This window comes from Rhinolophus sinicus, chromosome 5 (genome assembly GCF_057876585.1).
Source record: "Rhinolophus sinicus isolate RSI-liver-muscle chromosome 5, RSI-T2T, whole genome shotgun sequence".
NCBI classification, from domain to species: Eukaryota; Metazoa; Chordata; class Mammalia; order Chiroptera; family Rhinolophidae; genus Rhinolophus; species Rhinolophus sinicus.
The window spans coordinates 13,492,857-13,509,778 of record NC_142505.1 but is presented as its reverse complement, the minus strand read 5'-3'; the positions used below and the strand labels follow the sequence as shown (position 1 = coordinate 13,509,778).

The following is a 16,922-nucleotide window of genomic DNA, read 5'->3' as shown; positions in this document are numbered from 1 at the left end:
ATTTATATCTCCACCTCGGACCTCTTTCTTGAGCTCCAGGCTGGAATATCCAGTTGCCAACTCAATGTTTCACCCTGGATGCTTTCAAATAATACATTCCAAACTGGACTTTTGGTTCCCTTCCTCCGGCAGCCAGCTCCTCCTTCCATTTTCTATTTCGACAAACGGCAACACCATTCATCCAGCTGCTCAAGCCAGAAACTACCCTGAGGCCTCCTGTCAGCCCTACTTAACACAGTATATCCAGACTACGACCATGTCACTCACCTTGTCCACCTGGACCCTGGTCCCAGCCGCCATCCTCTCTCTCCTGGCTACAAAAACAGCCTCCCAACTTCTGTGTCTTCCACCCTTACTCCTTTCATCTGCTGTCCACACAGCAGCTAGGGTGACCTTTGCAGAACGTAAATCAGATCATGTCGCTCCCTATTCTTACCCGCTAGTGGCTCCCATGACACTTGGCTCTTGTCACGGCCTGTAAGGCCGCACAGCCTGTCCCCCTCCACCACGCTGCATCTTCCTGTCCCATTACTCTTTCTCTGGCTCACTCAGCTCTGCCCAGGCCTAAATCTGCACTGGACTTGGGGCAAGTGGTAACCTCTGAGCCTCAGTTTCTCCATCTGTAAAATGGAAACAGCTACCTAGAAACAGAGGCTCTGATGCCTTTTCTAACTATCAGGGTTTCCATCTACCTTGAAAGTGCCCCATCAGCAGGTCCCTCTTACTCTTCCCTCCCTCACAGCACAGCTGAGGTCAGGACTGCTTATGTTTGGGGTTAAAAAAAGACTTTATCATAAATAGGTGGATTCTGTGAATCCAAGAATCATAGAAAGTAGGCGCTAAACTGAACTTCTGATACCCCCTAGGCTAACCACCATCCTTTCACAAGTGGGGAAACTGAGGCTCTGCAAGAGCAGGAAGTATAACCCTCACCAGCTCTGCTCCTTGCCAAGGTGCAGTGCCCAGCCCTGCACGCACTGGGTTCTCCACACATATCAGGCTTTCAGGAAGGATTTGATGGCTGAGCCTGTGACCACAACTCCTGCATGGAAGGCCCATCCTGATCAGTCCCCCCCAGGAGACAGCACCCATTGCCTAAGACATCCAGAGTACCACGTTTCAACCCAATCCCTCAGTGAGGGTCTCCTCCCCGGTGAGGAGGGGGGGTTTGAGCCTGCGTGGCAGTAGGTCAGGGGTCACGTTCACTTTCTGGAAGGCTCCCTGTATGTCCTTGGCATTAGTTTTCTCATCTGTAAAATGGGGGTAAGGAACCCCCATCCAGCCTACTTCTCTGGCTGGTGTGAGGACCCACTGGATCATGTCAGTGACTAGGTACCTTAAAATGTGCCAGACATGGAGTCTATGAGTGGAGAGCAAACGTGCTGGTGGGCCTGGCATGAGATCCTGGGGATACTTGGTCACTTCTCCAGGCCCCTTCTCTCCCTTTACTAGTTTCATTCTTAATCACCTTGGAATCCAGGTTGCTGTTCAGTGGTCCAGAGATTTCAGGCTATAAGATTTGGTTTCCCTTGGTGGAAAGGGCAGAGAGTGCTAAACCAGAATCTTAATGGTGTCCTTTGAGCACAGGGCTGCCATGGAGCCACAGAAGAGCCAGCAGACCTGACCACGATGGCCTGCCTGAGCTACTGAAGACCATTTCTCCCCACCAGAATGAGCTGAGGGTCTCCGTCCCGTCTTCCTCCTGCCATAGCAGGAAGGTGGGCTGTTCTACAGCCCTATGCCAGGGTGGTGCACTCGCCCCTCAGGTGGCCTGGCCTGGCACAGTTCAGCACAGCGCGCAAGGTACTTACGCCATGACAATCACGCTGAAGTCCAGCCAGTTCCATGGGTCCCGGAGGAAGGTGAATGCTTGCAGGCAGAAGCCTCGAGCCAGAATCTTGACCAGAGACTCAAAGGTATAAATGGCAGTGAAGGTGTACCTGGAAAGGAGAGACCGGCGGGGTTTCTCAGGGAGGCGGAAGCCCACGGGCCAGCTTAGCCAGGTTCCCCACATGGCACGAGCCCTGTGCAGCCCCCCTCTCTCAAGGGGCCCTGAGACCAGGCTCTCTGCAGTGCCCCCACAGAGTTGGAATAGAGGGCTGGAGCTCTGTCCCAAACCTCTGGCTAACTAATCCGTCTTCCCATTTGTTTATCCAGCATTACCAAGTGACATCCATGGGCCCATCTGAAACTCTATCTTCTCTCTTTTGGTTGTCTCGATGTAAGGACACCCTCCACCTATCTCCTCATTCCAGTCCAGGGAGTCCATGTACTTAGGTATGTGGTGGCCACTGGATCTGCCTCACAAAGCAGTAAGGACACTCAGAGCCGTGGCCCCTTGCCTTTGTTTGTGGGTCCTCAGCAGCTAGTGAGGAGAGCATGGTCCATCCTCAACTGCCTACAGAAGAGGTGGGTACAGCTGTCTACCTTGAGCTTAGAAAGGGGATTGATGTTCTAACACTTGAGGCTGGGTAGGGGGCTGTTCTCTCTGCCTGGGGCGGCCTAAAGAATCCCAAATGCCTGGTGGCCCACAGGGCTGGAATGGGAGAGGGCCATACCTATGTGTTTTCCAGGTCTCAGCGACTGGATGCAGGCGCTGGCACTGGCCGCACTGCTGGGAGCTGTGTGCATGGGGACAGCCACCAGGCAAGCAGCTTTGGAAAGAGAGGTTGTCCCCAACATTCTATTGGTCTCCTAAACACAGGAGCCAAATGCACCTACTAGGTCTGCTTAGCACCTGTGGGTAAGGTGCTTTCCTTTGGGAAGAAGGATAAGAAGCAGTTTGCTAAAACTGCAATGTTTAAAGGAGGCAGGACTTGGGGGGAAAAGCAGCAGAGTGTGGTACTGACGCGGGGATAGCCCTGGTGGCCACACCTCCTAGCCGCATGGTATCGGGCAAGTTACTTCTCTAAGTCTCAGTCTCCTCATCTGTCAAATGGGAATAGCGGTTGTACCTACCCGACTGGGTTGCCATGAGGATTAAAAAAGCTAATGCTTATTGTTCAATGATAGTGCCTGGTATGCACTAAGTGCTCAATCAATTATTATTAATTATTATTATTATTTCAGAGCCTTCTCCAAAGTTGTCAACACTCTCTGGGATGCGTCAGGGAGGAACCCCCACTTTGCCAACCTGGAGACCTCCTCCTCTGAGAGCACAACTCGAAGCAAGAAGTCGGCAGAAGTCAGGGCGGAAAAAGAGGGTAGGGGCTAGGCCAAGGATACCCCCTCCAGTTGGGTGAGTCCCTGGGCCTGGACCCGGACTTCTTCTGGGGTGACTTTCGGAGCCATAGCATGGAACGGAAAGGAAGGGAGGGAGGGGCCGGCTGAGAGGCCCTGAAGATACTCACTCGACATACTTGGTCCAGGGCGGAGGGTCGTGCTGCGCCATGAACACGCAGTTGGTCAGGATCGTACACATGATGAACATGCTGAAGAGTGTGGGGCAGGAGTCAAGGAATCCACATGGGGGGTCAGCCAGGCCACCCCTGCCAGAGGGTCCCGGCCCTGGGGTTGTCACTGCCAAGCCAGTGCTGCCACATCCATGAGACCGGAGCTCCAAGGAGACACACCAGGGCTGTGCCCAGTCCTTGCCAACCCCTCCCCACCGAGGCTGGCCTCTGTCTCCTCCTGGCACTTTCAACTGGATACCTGCCCTGCTCCACGGCCCCTGACAGGCACCAGACACCTGAACGTGCACTTTTAGCAGGTCCCCTGGAAGGTCCCTCCTGGACGGAAGGGAGGAAGGGTCAACCCCTAGACCTCAGAGGATTTTTCCCATGGCTGCATGGGAGCGCTGTCCTCAGCCACGTTGAAGGGAGCTGGCACTTACAAGCCGTTCCTCGGGGGCCACTGAGGAAGTTGGAGGGGAAGGCCACGGTCCAGGGTCTGAGTTCCCCCCCCCCCGCCCCCACTTCTACAGGAGCAGCCCAGGCTGACTTTTGGCCTAAGACGTCTCTGAAGCTTTCTGCTGACAAAAGTTATGTACCTTGTTGGGACACACTGACCCTGGCAAAGCAGGGGACTGCTTCTCTGGCTGCTTCTTGCCTTTGTGTGTGTTCTTCACTCTTGTCTTCTGCTCCACCTAGTACATGCCTCCTCCTCCTCCAAGAAACCCGTCAGCAGAAACACACCCTGACAGGAGCACCCCTCGGCAGGAGCACCCCTCAGCAGAACCTCTCAGCAGGAACACCCCACATCCCCCTTTTAGCACGTGGTTGCTCTCTGACTGGTAATGCCCACCTGTCTCCCACCAGAAGTAAGTTCTTCAAATGCCGGGACTCTGTCTTGGGCATCCTTCTGGGCCCTTGGCCTTGAGCTGAATTGCCCCAGGCCTTGTCTGACCCCTGATTCTTTGGCTACAAGTCCCAGCTGCTGCTTAAGGCTGGACTAAGCTCTGACTGATCTCTACAGCCTCCCTCACCTCTGCGAGACCTACAGAGGAGCAAGGGACAGACCCTGGGCTTCCTAGGGGCTGTGGTACCCTGAAGGGGCCTGGCCTGGGACAGGGATACTCTGCTGCCCTCACAAATTCCCTCCCTAGCATGAGAAGAGAAGCTGGGCCTCCCACTCTTTGCGGCTGCCCCCAGGCTCCCCAAATCACCCCAGCCTCAGCCCTGAGATTCCCACAGGGTGCCCAGAAGCTGCAGTAATTGAGCTCCAGGGACCAGCGTGTTTCCTCCCTACCACAGCTCCACCCCTTTCCAAGGCCTGGCCCGGCCTCAGACCTGATGCGGGAGGCCAATACAGCCAGACTGGAGATGGGCTGAGCTGGGGTGGTGACTTCTGCCTCGGCTGGGGAGACAGGTGAGGCCTCTTGAGGAATCTAGGTGGATGCCCTCTATGCCTCCAGTCATCTGTCTAGAAGGTCTAGGGAATCAGGCAATAGCTTATCAAACTGGGCCCCTAGCTTATAACAAATTCTCCAGTTTCTCGTCTAAGTTGAGAGGAAATCAGGCTTTGGAACGTCCCCTTAATCAAACCAGAGCTGCTTAGACGAGAAGCTATGGCCCCGGGAAGGCTCGACTGCTCCCTGACCAGGGGGCACCTCCCCAGATACTAGGGTCCCTCCCTCAGCTTGGTATCTGCATCCCTCTGCCTGTGCGAGGGTCTCCATGGCAGGTCTACCTCCTTCTCCAGCTTTCAAGGGCAGAGTTAGATACATCCCTTCTGCTTTACACACACACACACACACACACACACACACACACACACACACGTCTTGCACACTCGGGCTCCATGCCAAGGCTTTCCTCACCGAGCAGACAATTAACATGCCCCTCAACCAGACTTTATTCATCCACACAGATCCACTGCTAGGCCCTCTACTGAGGAGCCCAGATGCTTCCTGAAATATGAAAGTAATGATGCCAAGAGCAAACATTATGGAGCCCTTCCTGGGTGCCACGCTCTGCTCTCTGTATCCATGAATTCAATTCTCCCAACAACCTGTAAGATGGGGACTTGGTCTCCAGTTTACAGATAAGGAGACAGAAGCACAGAGAAGTTAAGTTAAGGATACTATGGCAGTTAGAATAACAGCCCCCCCGAAGACAACCGTACCCTAACTCCTGGAAACTATGACTGTTAATGGATATGGCCAAAGGGGCTTTGCAGAAGTAAATAAGGATCTTAAGATGTGGAGATAATCCTGGATTTTCTGGGTGGGCCCAGTGCCATCACAGGGTCCTTACAAGTGAAAAAGGGCGGCAGCAGAGTCAGCGTCAGAGTGGTGCATGTGCGAAACACAACACCAGCTGTCGCACGCAGGCTTTGAACATGGAGGAGGGCCACGAGCCAGGAATTCACGCAGCCCCTAGAAACTGGAAAAGCCTAGACAGGCTCTCCCCTAGAGCCTCCAAAAAGGAACGCAGCCCTGCTGACCCCTTGATCTTTAGCCCAGTGAGAACTTTCTGGATTTCTGACTTCCAGAACTGTAAGACTGTTTGAAGCTGCTAAGTATGTGTGGTAATTTGTTAACAGCAGTCACAGAAAATGACTCTAGGTACAAAGCTGGTCAATGGCAAAGCCCAGCTCAGCCCCGGCTGCCCAGATGAGGGGCTCCACTCTGAGACCTGCTGCTACGCCATCACTGCACAATGACACCAAAGGTCACCTGGTCCACTCCCCTGCTTCAGGCCCTCACCAGCTAAGGGGGAATGCTATTCCACACTTGGCCTTTGCCACTCACAGGGCAGTATGAAAACCAAACGTGTCATGGGCTCACACCCAAAGTGTGAGCAGACGGCCATTCAGGAGGAGTGGAATTATCTGCCATTTTTAAGAACAACTGTCACCTGAGCACGCGTGCCTGGCCCTGTGTGGGAGACAGGGAGGTACTGGAGCCCCTGCTCCGAGATGGGATGTTCTGAGAAACCTGACCTGCCTCTGGGTGAGTTTCCTAGAGGAAGCGTGTAGGCAGGCAGGCACTGAAGGCTGACCAGCGTTCCTCCAACAACTACTCAGCCCAGCTGGCCATGGTGCAGCAGGGTGGGCTGAGGACCGGGGAGACTTCTTTCTGAGGAGCCAAGCCTCTCCTGGCTGCGGCAGACTGCTCACAGCTCTTACTAGAATGGAGAAAAGGCCCCTCGGCAGAGAGCCGTGTGGACAGGCTGCCTTGGACCAGAGGACTTGGCTGGACACAGGTGGAGGTGAGCTGGACTCTAACATCAAAACTTAGGGAAGAGCCAGAGTAGACAGCTCTCCGAGTCCTGCCAACCAGGGCCTGGGTCCTATGGTGGGAAACGACAGGAGCTGCGTGTCTGGGTTTTGGCTTTTCCAGACACAGCAATGGTCCAGGCAAGTGGCTCTAGTCTCTGCCACTTGACTGCTCAAAACGCTACGTAGTTCTCCTGGCCTGGAGGACGGCCCTTCCACTATTTTCTGTCACTCCTGTGTGTGTGCCCGTGTGTGTGTGTGTGTGTGTGTGTGTGTGTGTGTGTGTGTGTGGTCTCTTCCTATCTAGATTGAGCCTCTAATCCATGTGACTCTGCCCAAAGCATCCTCAGGTTCCCCATGGAGCCCAGCATGCAGTCAATACCAGAGAGATGAGTCAAGTGCACTCCTGGCCAGGGCACACCTGTTTGCACTGCCTGGTCATTTCAGGCCGATGACTGAGCTGGTCCCATGTGTGGGCAGAGGCAAAGGCCAGCTCCCTAGGCCTGAATCAGCTGAACATCTTCAATCCTGTCGTGTCATTGTCCCCAAACACCCACTCCCAGCCTCATGATTAAAATGCTAGCAAGGACCGCCCGCAGGGGTTGTGGGGAATGCCTGAAACTTGGGCTGCCTGTCTTCAGATCCCAAGGCGTCAAAAACCTCCCAAAGGGAAGGGCATTAACTGTGGGGGTATTGTCATAGATTTGTGCTGTTAAATGAACACACACACACACACACACACACACACACACACACAACTGGCGATTTGATTGCCCATTTGAATCTGCCAGAGAAACGTGGGAGGATTTTGTGAACAGATCCTGTGCACCCAGGAAGGCAAACTGCTTCTCGGCGTGAATGTGAGGACTCTCTGAATGTGACTGCAGTGGGATTTGGAGTTCAGCTGGTTCCTTTTATTTAATCCTGGCAGGAACACATTCTGCAGGATTTGAGTAAAAATACACGGGAAAAAATCATTTGCCATGCCCATATTTACTTTTTCGGCCATTTCCCAGGGACGCATTGCCAGCGTGGAGCACAGAGCAAAGGTGAAGTGAACTATCGTGCACTCACTGTCAGGTCACTGTGAACCCTGGGTGCTTCTCAGGGAGCAGGATTTCTGTCTTGAGCACAGGGGCTGCGTCACTGCCCCTTTGCAAGTCTGTCTTTGTCCCTCCTGCTCTTTCCAAAGGGCCTGGCACAGAACTCTGCACACTGGAGACTTAGATGTTTGAATGGACATAAAGATGTAAGCCAACAATGGGTAGAGCATTTCAGTTTTGCAAGACGAGAAAGTTCTAGAGCTCTGGTGCACAGCAATGTGCATACAGGTAACACGACAGTACTGTCCTCTAAAAAATGGTTGCGATGGTACATTTTTATGTTATGGTTTTCACCACAGTTTTAAAAAATGAAAGCAGAGAGAAAGTTCACAATTGAAAACATGAAATCTGCGCATTAGGAATGCACAGTGACTGCCAACGGACACGGGGCTTTTTTGGGGGGTGATGATAATGTTCTCAAATTAGGCAGCAGTGATGGCTGCACAACACTATGACAATACTAAATCCACTGAATTGTACACTTTAAAATTGTAAGTTTTATGGTATGTGAATTATAGCTTGATTTTTAAAAAAACGCACAGAGAGCTTGTGGATTCCTAACCCTCACACCGGCGATCCTGGTCTGGAAAGGGCTAGGAATCTGCAATTTGAATAAACTTTCCAGGTGAGACTTCACGTGGCCCTCGCAGGCTGATATTTGGAAACCATTGACCTTGGGCAGTACACGCAGGAATCATGGGGAACCTTGCTAAAACGAAGGCTCTGGGGTGGGGCCCAGGGTTTGCGAATTCCTACATGATCCCCATGGCGTTGATGCTACTGGTGGGTGTACCACACTTTCAATGGCAAGGCTCAGGCCACAGAGGCGCTGCTCCTAAACCCCTCCGACCTAGGCCCTTCCTCCCCGGCAGTGCCCCTCGCCCCAGTCCACCAAGGGGCGCTGTTGAGGACCAACAGGGCGCACCCATCCCCAGGCAGTGGAGTTTCAAGGCAGCTGCTAGGAGCCCAGCACAGGGCCGCAAGGATGCTGAGCCACTTCCCTGGAGCAGCTGCCCTGGGGGAAACAGGCTGGCTCGGAGCCCTCAGGGCCCGTCCTGCCAAGTGCAACCAGAACCTCACAGCCTCGGAGTATTGCTTGATGGAGCCTCTGGCCAGGCTGGTGGACTCCAGTCCTACACTGCCTTCCTGGACCTCCTGCCTCTGCTGGCCCAGTCCACCCCATGCCCTGCCCAGGGCCACGAGGGACCCTCAGGGCTGCTGCTACATCCCTGGGGGATGTGCAGGCTGCTAAACAGTGCTGGGTTGGTTAGATACCTGGAGCAGCAGCCCCAGGGGGGAGCAGTGCATGCTTTCAGGGAGGCCACGCCCTTGGAGTGAGGCTCAGAACAAGAAAGCAGACTGTCCTTTCCCCCTCCTGCCTCACTGCTCTCACCCGGCTGTGCCCACACACTGGCAGGAATGACAACTGTTCCTATAGCTGTCTTCTCCCCCTTAGGGGGACTGCAACATTCCCAAGTGGGTAAAGACATGGTCTTATTCAGCTTGGTACCTTCGGGATACCCGGCAAAGGCTCTGGCATCTACAGGGGGCTAGGAACAGTGGCAGAATGGCCCAAGATGAAATCTAGAACCACTCGTGCCTCACAAAGTAAGATGTAGCTGTGAACGGCAGGCTGCTCCCGAATGCAGTCCCTCTTCCCAGTGTGTACCCACCCTACAGACCACCCCGCTGCTGGCACTGCCATGGCCTCCATGTGGAATCTTCCCTGGACAAGCATGTGTCTCAGGAACCCTGTGAGAAAGGCAGGAGTGAGCTGGAGAAGGGGAGAGAGCGTCCGCGTGCAGAGAACAAATTGGGCTGTGAGCCTCTCCAATTAACCCCTGGGGTGAGGATCAGGCAAGGGGCCCAGTTGGGCAGAAAGTGGAGCCAAGAAGGAGAGCCTGCCCTCCTGTTTGCCCAGACAGGAAAACCCCTGGGCTGTCAGCAGCAGTCCCAGTTACTTAGTCCCTCACTGGGCAGCTGTTTTCCTGAAGCTGCCGTCCTGCCCAGAGGTTAAGGGGTGCGGTCTTTGCCTTGGCCATATAGAGTATGGAGCTCCATGGGGCCAGCCCACCACATCCACAACTAATCACACCGCTGAGCCCAGCAGCATGGATTCTACTAACAGCAGAGTCAGCTGCCAGTCAAAGGAAGGCTGCCCAGGCCATCACGATAAAACACAGACGCCTGTGACTCTGCAGCCTGCACCTGCCTTCTCCGAGATGCTCTGTCTGTGGGGCCCCTTTTCTGAAGTCTGGAGAACATTCGTCATTGGATGCTGGCACCGCGTCCCATGGGTGGTCTAAATGGGGCCCCTCTTGGGCCCAAAGGCCAGCACATACCCCTTACTACACTGCAGCACACCGATAGCTCTTTTCTGCAGCCTGCAGCTTTTTAAGGCTATGGTTTATATAATTGAACGCAAACCAGTTCTCTGAGATACTTTGAAACTGCAAACATTTTGTCAACACCTAATCAAAAACCAAGTGTTGCCTCCCTGAAAAGATGCCCATGTGTGAATGAACCAGAGGCCTCTTTATCGGGAAGTGGTTTCTCCCTGGCTGAGCCCCAGTCCCTGCAAGTGTGTGTGTGTATGTGTGTGTGAGTGTGTGTGTGTGTTTGTGTTGGGGGGGAGGTGCAGGGCCTAGGGGGTGCAGTGGGAGGGAACACCTGGGGCCAATACCAGAGCCAAGAGACACTGACAGGCCTCATTGCTTCTGGGATCCTCAGTAGTTCAGCTTCCAGGACATTTCTTTTCTGAAGAATCAGAGCAGGGGTTCCCACATGTCCATGTGCCCAAGAATGTCCTGGGGTCTTGTTAAAACGCAGGCTCACTCAGCAGGTCTGGGGTGGTGTCTGAGAGTCTGCATTTCCAACCAGCAGCCAGGTGATGACTGTGGTGCTTGTCCAAGGCCCAGCCAGGCATCAGTACTCTACTATTCTCAGCCCTAAATCCCCTGTCCACCCCCCATGTGGGGCCCAGCCGGTACACACAGCAGGGACTGACCGTAAAGGATATGAATGGACCAGAATCTTCACCGCTGCTCTCCGGACAGGGTGGAAGGGACTGAGGATGTACAAGGCGTTGGTGGCACTGAACCGGAAGATGGTCTTGCCTTTATTCAGCACGATGAATGTCTGTGAACAGAGAGCTGCTTTAGGTTGGGGCAGTTGCCCCTAGGCCCCTGTGAAGACAGGTTTTGGGGGACAGCTGTTGGCTCAGAACCCTAGAGCCCTGGCTAAGAGGCAGGGTGGGAGGAAGAGAGGGACTGATGGAGGAGTGAGGGGCAGTGGTACTCGGGGCGTGACGGGGACCAGCACATTCAGCAGGTCGGTGGACCCTCACTGGGTCACACTTGGCTGCGGTGGGATGAGGCCAAATTTAGTGAATGTCAAGGGTAGGTGGGATTTAGTTTACTTTCAAAATTACAGTCCCAACAAGAAGGGACCTCTCGTGATCCCAGCCGAGCTGCTGTCACAGCAGAGACCGGGACCCAGCTGATGCTCCTTCTTTCCCTTTCTCCCTTCTGAACCCTCCCCTCCCTGCGTGGCTTCCCCTTGGGCCCATGGGAGAGTGAAGGGCTGATAAGGGAGCTGGGTCGGCAGTAAGACTGTGGGGTGAGGAAGAGGCAGATCCCAGCCCAGCAGAGCACAGTGCTCCTGGGACCCTGTCTCCTGGAGTCCAGGACAGATGTCAGACCCACCCCACAACCTAGTGTCTCTCCTTGGGGGTATCATGAGCAGCCCAACATGAACCCCTCCTCCAGCTTCCAGAAGGCACAGTCTACACAGCATGATGGAGCATAGAGTAGACAGGGCTTGCTGGAGACGGAGCCACGTGCCCATCAAGTGGGTATTTGGGCCACCTGCAGCCCTTGAGGACAGCAGCCCCACCCTCACCCTGCACCCAGGCGTACACCAGCACAGCCGAGGTGGCACAGCTCTGGGGTCTCACTTTTCCAAAGGTTGGGCTGGTGAGACCAGATTCCATTTAATCTGGGCTGGGGAGACCAGTTGATCAGATATATCGGAACACAAAGTTCTGCTTGGTGCCTGTGTCTCCCCGGGGGGCCGCTGGCAGTGTGGCCAGGGGTCAGAAAGGAGAGACAGAAAGTTAGAGAGCAGAATCATACCTGGGCCACGGTTCAAGTATTCCCAGTCACAGGGACAGAAGAGAGTGTCCCTGACTCCTTGCAGGCTCAACTGCCACCAGCCCCCAAAAGCTCAGCCCAGCCCTGACGCCACCCTCAGCTGGGTCCCCCATCCATGACTCCTGCCTGTCCCAGCTAACTACAAGTTAATCACCACTTTGCCTTGCCACCAACTATGGCCTTAACCCCAACCCGAATTCTTAGGTCCAGCTCTGACCAGCCATGACCTAGGCCCACCCACCCTGACTAATCCCAACTTCCAGCCTAACTCTGCCCCCAGCCCCCCACCTCCACCCTACCTGCATCACTTGAATCAGGCTCAAGGACCAGGTTCAAGGTCTCCTCCCACCTGTTCATATAGACGAGGTGGGCTTTCCCTTCACCCACTCACACGTGCATGAAAACATGGAGATAACCACGACCACACCCATCCTCAGGCTCTGGCCTCCTAAATGCAGTCTCAAACATGGTCGCACACACACTCAGGCACCCCATGACACAGACACACAACACTGACACTTGTCACAGACTCATACTTGCCCTGTGAACACAGACCCCATCTGCCCTCCAGAGCTTCCTCAGCCCTGGGACTGACTGCAGCAAGGAAAGCCGCCCCGTCTTCAGTGCCTGGCCTTCCGGGGAAAGGCCTCCCCCACGTTCAAACCTACTTTCCTCCGGCAGCAAGGCCCAAAGTGGGGGCAGCCAGCTTGGGGAGCAGGCCTCTGCAGGAGCCGACGTGCCGTAGTCTGGCCAGGTGCAGGACTGGGCACTCAGTCCTAAGAGGCGAGGCCAGGACAGGGGACCCCAACGGGGGGATTTACCTTCTGAGGAGAAATCCATGCTGGGAGGGAGCCTGAGTCACCCTGCCTAGTGGACAAAAGCTACTTCCTCTCCCTACATCAGGAGGGACAGTGGCAGAACAACCCCCTCTCCGCCTCTCAGAATTCCCACTGGCCATCATGGTTCCATTGCCAGCCTCCAAGGGCCAGGCAGCTGCTGCAGTGGCCCCCAGTCTGGGCCACCGAGGCACAGCCAATGCCCAGCAAGTTCTCTGGGGTGAGATGTGGGGGCTGCATGCTGTCCCTAGTTAGGAAAGGGGTCACATGCTTTGCTCTGGGGCCCAAAGTCAATTCAGGACAGGACTTAGGGCCTGACTCCAATTCACACACATCATGGCAATGGGGTGGAGACCTCCAGAGTTGAAATCTAATCTCAGACAATTCGCAAAGTAGGTACTCCACAAGGAGACATTTTCAACTGTGGCTGCCCTCGCTTTCGTTCATAATACCAGACCATCTCAGGCTGCATATTTCTGGCCTTTTATTCTTCAACTCCAAAATTAAGGTGATTGGAATATAGATTACTGATGACTCACTTCCCCAAAGCCCAGGGGAGCCCGCCCCAAACAGAGCCTCTCCCCAACTGCTGCATTGACAGGGGAGCTGCACAGAAGTGTGGGCAGGGGGTGGGCGGCAGTCACCTTTTGGGTGCTATAGAAGGGGTCCAGATCCTCGAGGGGCTCCCCGAGGAGCTCTCGGGGCGGGTTGCCATAGAGGTCCGGCAGCTTTTTGGAGGCCTGCAGATCCAGCTGGGGCCGAGGAGCCTCTTCCTCGGGCAACCCATCACGGCTCTCCTGCGCGGGGGCCAAGCCTCGGGCCTGCTTCTCCGCCATGCGCTTCTCGATGGCTGCCAGGGACTCCCGGGTGAACCTGCGGAAGCTGCTGGTGCCCCGAGGTAACAGGAAGTCTGCCATCTTCTCATCCTGCTTCTGGGGCACAGGCTCTCCTCACGCTGCCTGTGGGGAAGCTGGAAGACACAGACAAAGGGCCTGACGCTGTGCCCAGGGACAGAGGGCAGGGTGGCCAGACCTGCTGGGGCGTGGCTGTGCTGGTGGAGGGAAGGGCCTGTTTGCAGCAAAGATGCTCCCAGAGCACAGCGTTTCCACCTTTTTACAAACACACCGGGAGCACACCGGCCTGGGTAAACCCAAGCCCTCCAGGCTGTAGGTATACACAGGACAAGCAAGAGGGTAACTCATCCCTTTCCCATCCCAACGAGCATGTTTGAATGCAAGTGGGCAAGAGTGATTGTGCCATCGAAGCCCCTTCATTCTGACTCACTCAACACAGCAAGAAACACTCGCAGCTGTTGGTTCCATAACCAAGCCCACTTTGAGACACTTCGCATAACTGTGCCACCACACTCTGGGCTGAGAGGGACCCTCCATGGGGCGGGGGCAGGGTCTGTCATCTTTGTAACTCAGCTCCCTGGCAGGGCTGGTCCTGAACAATGAATGATGGACTGAGTGATGACGGCTATGTGTGTGAGAGGCAAGGGCTTTAGAAAGTACCCCGTGCTGTCCGTCTTCTCAAGCCTGTCCCTTCTGTAGGAAACCCTGGGGTCTATGATGAAGGTGATCACACACTGGACTTCTTTTCTAGGCAGATTCCCCAGCCAGGGTAGTGGGGCCAGAGGGGGGAGGACACTGTCTGCTGTCCCCACAGCACCATGTGCCGCATGGGAGCGGGGGCCCAGAGCTCCCAATACCTGGCAAGAGACAGGGCATCTGTGTCTGATGAGTGAGAATCAGGCAAGTTCTGTAGGTTTCTGGAAACAGCTGGGTAACAACTTTGGAGTTGTCACCCAGATGTTGGCACCTTGGTGTACACAGCTGCAGCAGAGCCCTGCTGAGAGCATCTCAAAGAAATTCCCAGGGTGAGGCATCCTTCCAAAGAAGGGAAACACTGACGCTGATGAGCATATCGGGTGCTTCACACCTCCACTCGCTCCCCTCCTCTCGAGTCTGAACAAATGAGGGCTGATCTCAGTGAAACCGGACAATGGTGACCAGTCATCCCCTAGGACGTCCAGCCAGCACATGCACGTGACGCCAAACTGGGAGAATGTGGCCCCAAGTGGCCTCACAAATGATCTAGGACCCGGTGTGAACATGCTCTGCCCATGACACAGAGGCCAAAGAATGCGCTCCCGACTGCCCCACCAAAACAGGATGTGGTCGGCACAGCTCCACCAGGAGGCCATGTGTCACTAATTACATCAAACGCGGGAATGGCGGGGCACCAGTTCAGGAGGGCAGGGTGGACACCTGTTGGAGATCTCTGCCAGGACAGATTCCCTTTTTGTCAACCAAGGGCCAGCTTTGCCTTGATCTTACTCCTGTGAAACGTGTCACTAATGACCCCAGCGAGCTGCTGCCACATTGACCTGTGCACACAGCCCTCAAAGGGCCCAGCACCAAGCACTGTGGTTTGCTGTAAATTAGGTACCTGGACAGGTGACAGGTAAACAGTAAGGAAGCACAACGCAGGCGGTCCTCAGAAGGGTGCCACTGGTCCTGGGGGTGGGGGTGGGGGAAGTGCAGCCAGGAATGTTTGAGGGCAGAGGGCAGGCTGGAGGAGGGGCACGTACCAGGACCTACAAGAGCAACTCCATCCTTCAGCGTCTTCTCTTCCGTTTCATTCAAGTAGTTAAAGGAATATCATTGTTAAAAATAGCAGGTGAGGGAGTAGGTTCCGTTTTTTTAAAGCATGTCCCAGTCTACTTTCCATCTTTGAGTGAACAAAGAGAGAGGTCTATAATACTCGTCACCAAATGTGAATGGTGATTTTTTTTTTCCCCTAGCTAGTGGAAATGGGGGTAATTTTAAACTTTTTTCTTTGTACTTACTTTTCTTCAGTGCTTGAATTATTTATGATGACCTTATATTATTTTTACAAAAACAATAAACTCATTATTCTTTTTATTACAAAAAAAAAAAAAAAAAAGCCAGACTGGATGAAAGCAGCCCCTTGCAGGGCGATGCTTTCCACAGTGAGCAATCGCTGGTCCCGTAAATCAGGAAGCCTCCTCTTTTGCTTGGAATTATTTCCTAAAAATAGTGTGTCTCACTCTATCCATCTGTGTTCATGCTCCTGCAAAGATTCTGGAGACACACGTACACAACGGCCCTGCAGAGGCTCCCTGGTACATACCAGCGGTGTGTGTGTGTGTTTGTGTGTGTGCGCACGCACGCACGCGTTTGTAAGCTTGCACCTATATATATGTCTGTTCTAGTAAAGGTGTTTTTAAAATTTGTGTCGAAGTCAACTATTCATGCAGATTGGTGCATGTGTATCATCCTAAGTATACAGGTGGATGAATTTCTACAAACTGAACACACCTGGTAACCAGCATCCAGGTGAAGAAATAAACTGCTCCCAGCCCCTCAGATTTTTCCCTCTAGTCACTAACTAGCTATCTTCCCTCACCAAGGGTAACCACTCTCCTGACTGCTAACAGCATAGAGTAACTTTGCTTGTCTGCGTAGTTCAGGGGTTCCTAACAGACCTCTTGGAGAGAGAGGGAAAGAAGTCGGGGGAAGCCGCATCTCATTCTCATTAACTTCTAACTGAAATTTTGCATTTCCTTCAATTATGAATGTAGGCAGCAAAATGGAATTGTTAGCAGTACCATGACCAACAGAAACTGCAGATATTTCCGTCCCATTATAGGTGTGGCAGGTATCTAGAATATCATTAATGCTCATTGCTACTTCAAAATGACAATACTTATTAGACCCACTGCTAGATCTTATTGTTTAATACATTAATAAAGAGGCCCAGGATCTTAGGAAGGGCCTTGCCCCAGCTGGCCCCCAGAGGGGCATTCATACCCTTGGGGCTGAGTGGTTTCCAAAACCAGATTCCAGATGAAGTTCCCTGCTCCCCAGCAGCCAGGCAGCCTCAGGTTCCAAAGTAAACGGGCTAGGAGTGTCCTTTGTCTCTGGGCCCCGCAGGCAGCTCATGGTGGGCGGGCAGGATCCATTTTCTCTCTTGTTCTCTGGCTGCCTGCACCTGGCTCTGGCCCTGCCCTTCCTTCAGCAGCTCAGGGCCTACGCCCTACCGTGGCTGGGACTGGCTGAGCCCTGGCTGCAAGGTTTCCGGTGATGCCAGGGTAAGGAAGGGAGGGAGTGTGTCTGAGCACGCTCCAGGCTCAGGCCTAGGAGGTCGCC

The 16,922-nt window shown here is 54.1% G+C and overlaps 1 protein-coding gene across 3 annotated transcripts in view; it reads right to left on the bottom strand.

Moving 5' to 3' along the window:
- Nucleotides 1-16,922, bottom strand: part of SCN5A (sodium voltage-gated channel alpha subunit 5) — a 94,959-nt gene that overhangs the window by 65,253 nt on the left and 12,784 nt on the right. For 2 of the 3 annotated variants that reach the window (XM_074312597.2, XM_088798258.1), the window contains exons 2-5: nucleotides 13,392-13,717; nucleotides 10,781-10,898; nucleotides 3,351-3,441; nucleotides 1,812-1,940 (exon numbers count right to left, since the gene is read on the bottom strand). In XM_074312597.2, coding sequence (XP_074168698.2) covers nucleotides 1,812-1,940; nucleotides 3,351-3,441; nucleotides 10,781-10,898; nucleotides 13,392-13,664 — 611 coding nt within the window. In that variant the 5' untranslated portion in view covers nucleotides 13,665-13,717. Of the gene's footprint in view, nucleotides 1-1,811; nucleotides 1,941-3,350; nucleotides 3,442-10,779; nucleotides 10,899-13,391; nucleotides 13,718-16,922 lie in introns of all 3 variants that reach the window. The other variant, XM_088798259.1, reaches the window with a different exon arrangement.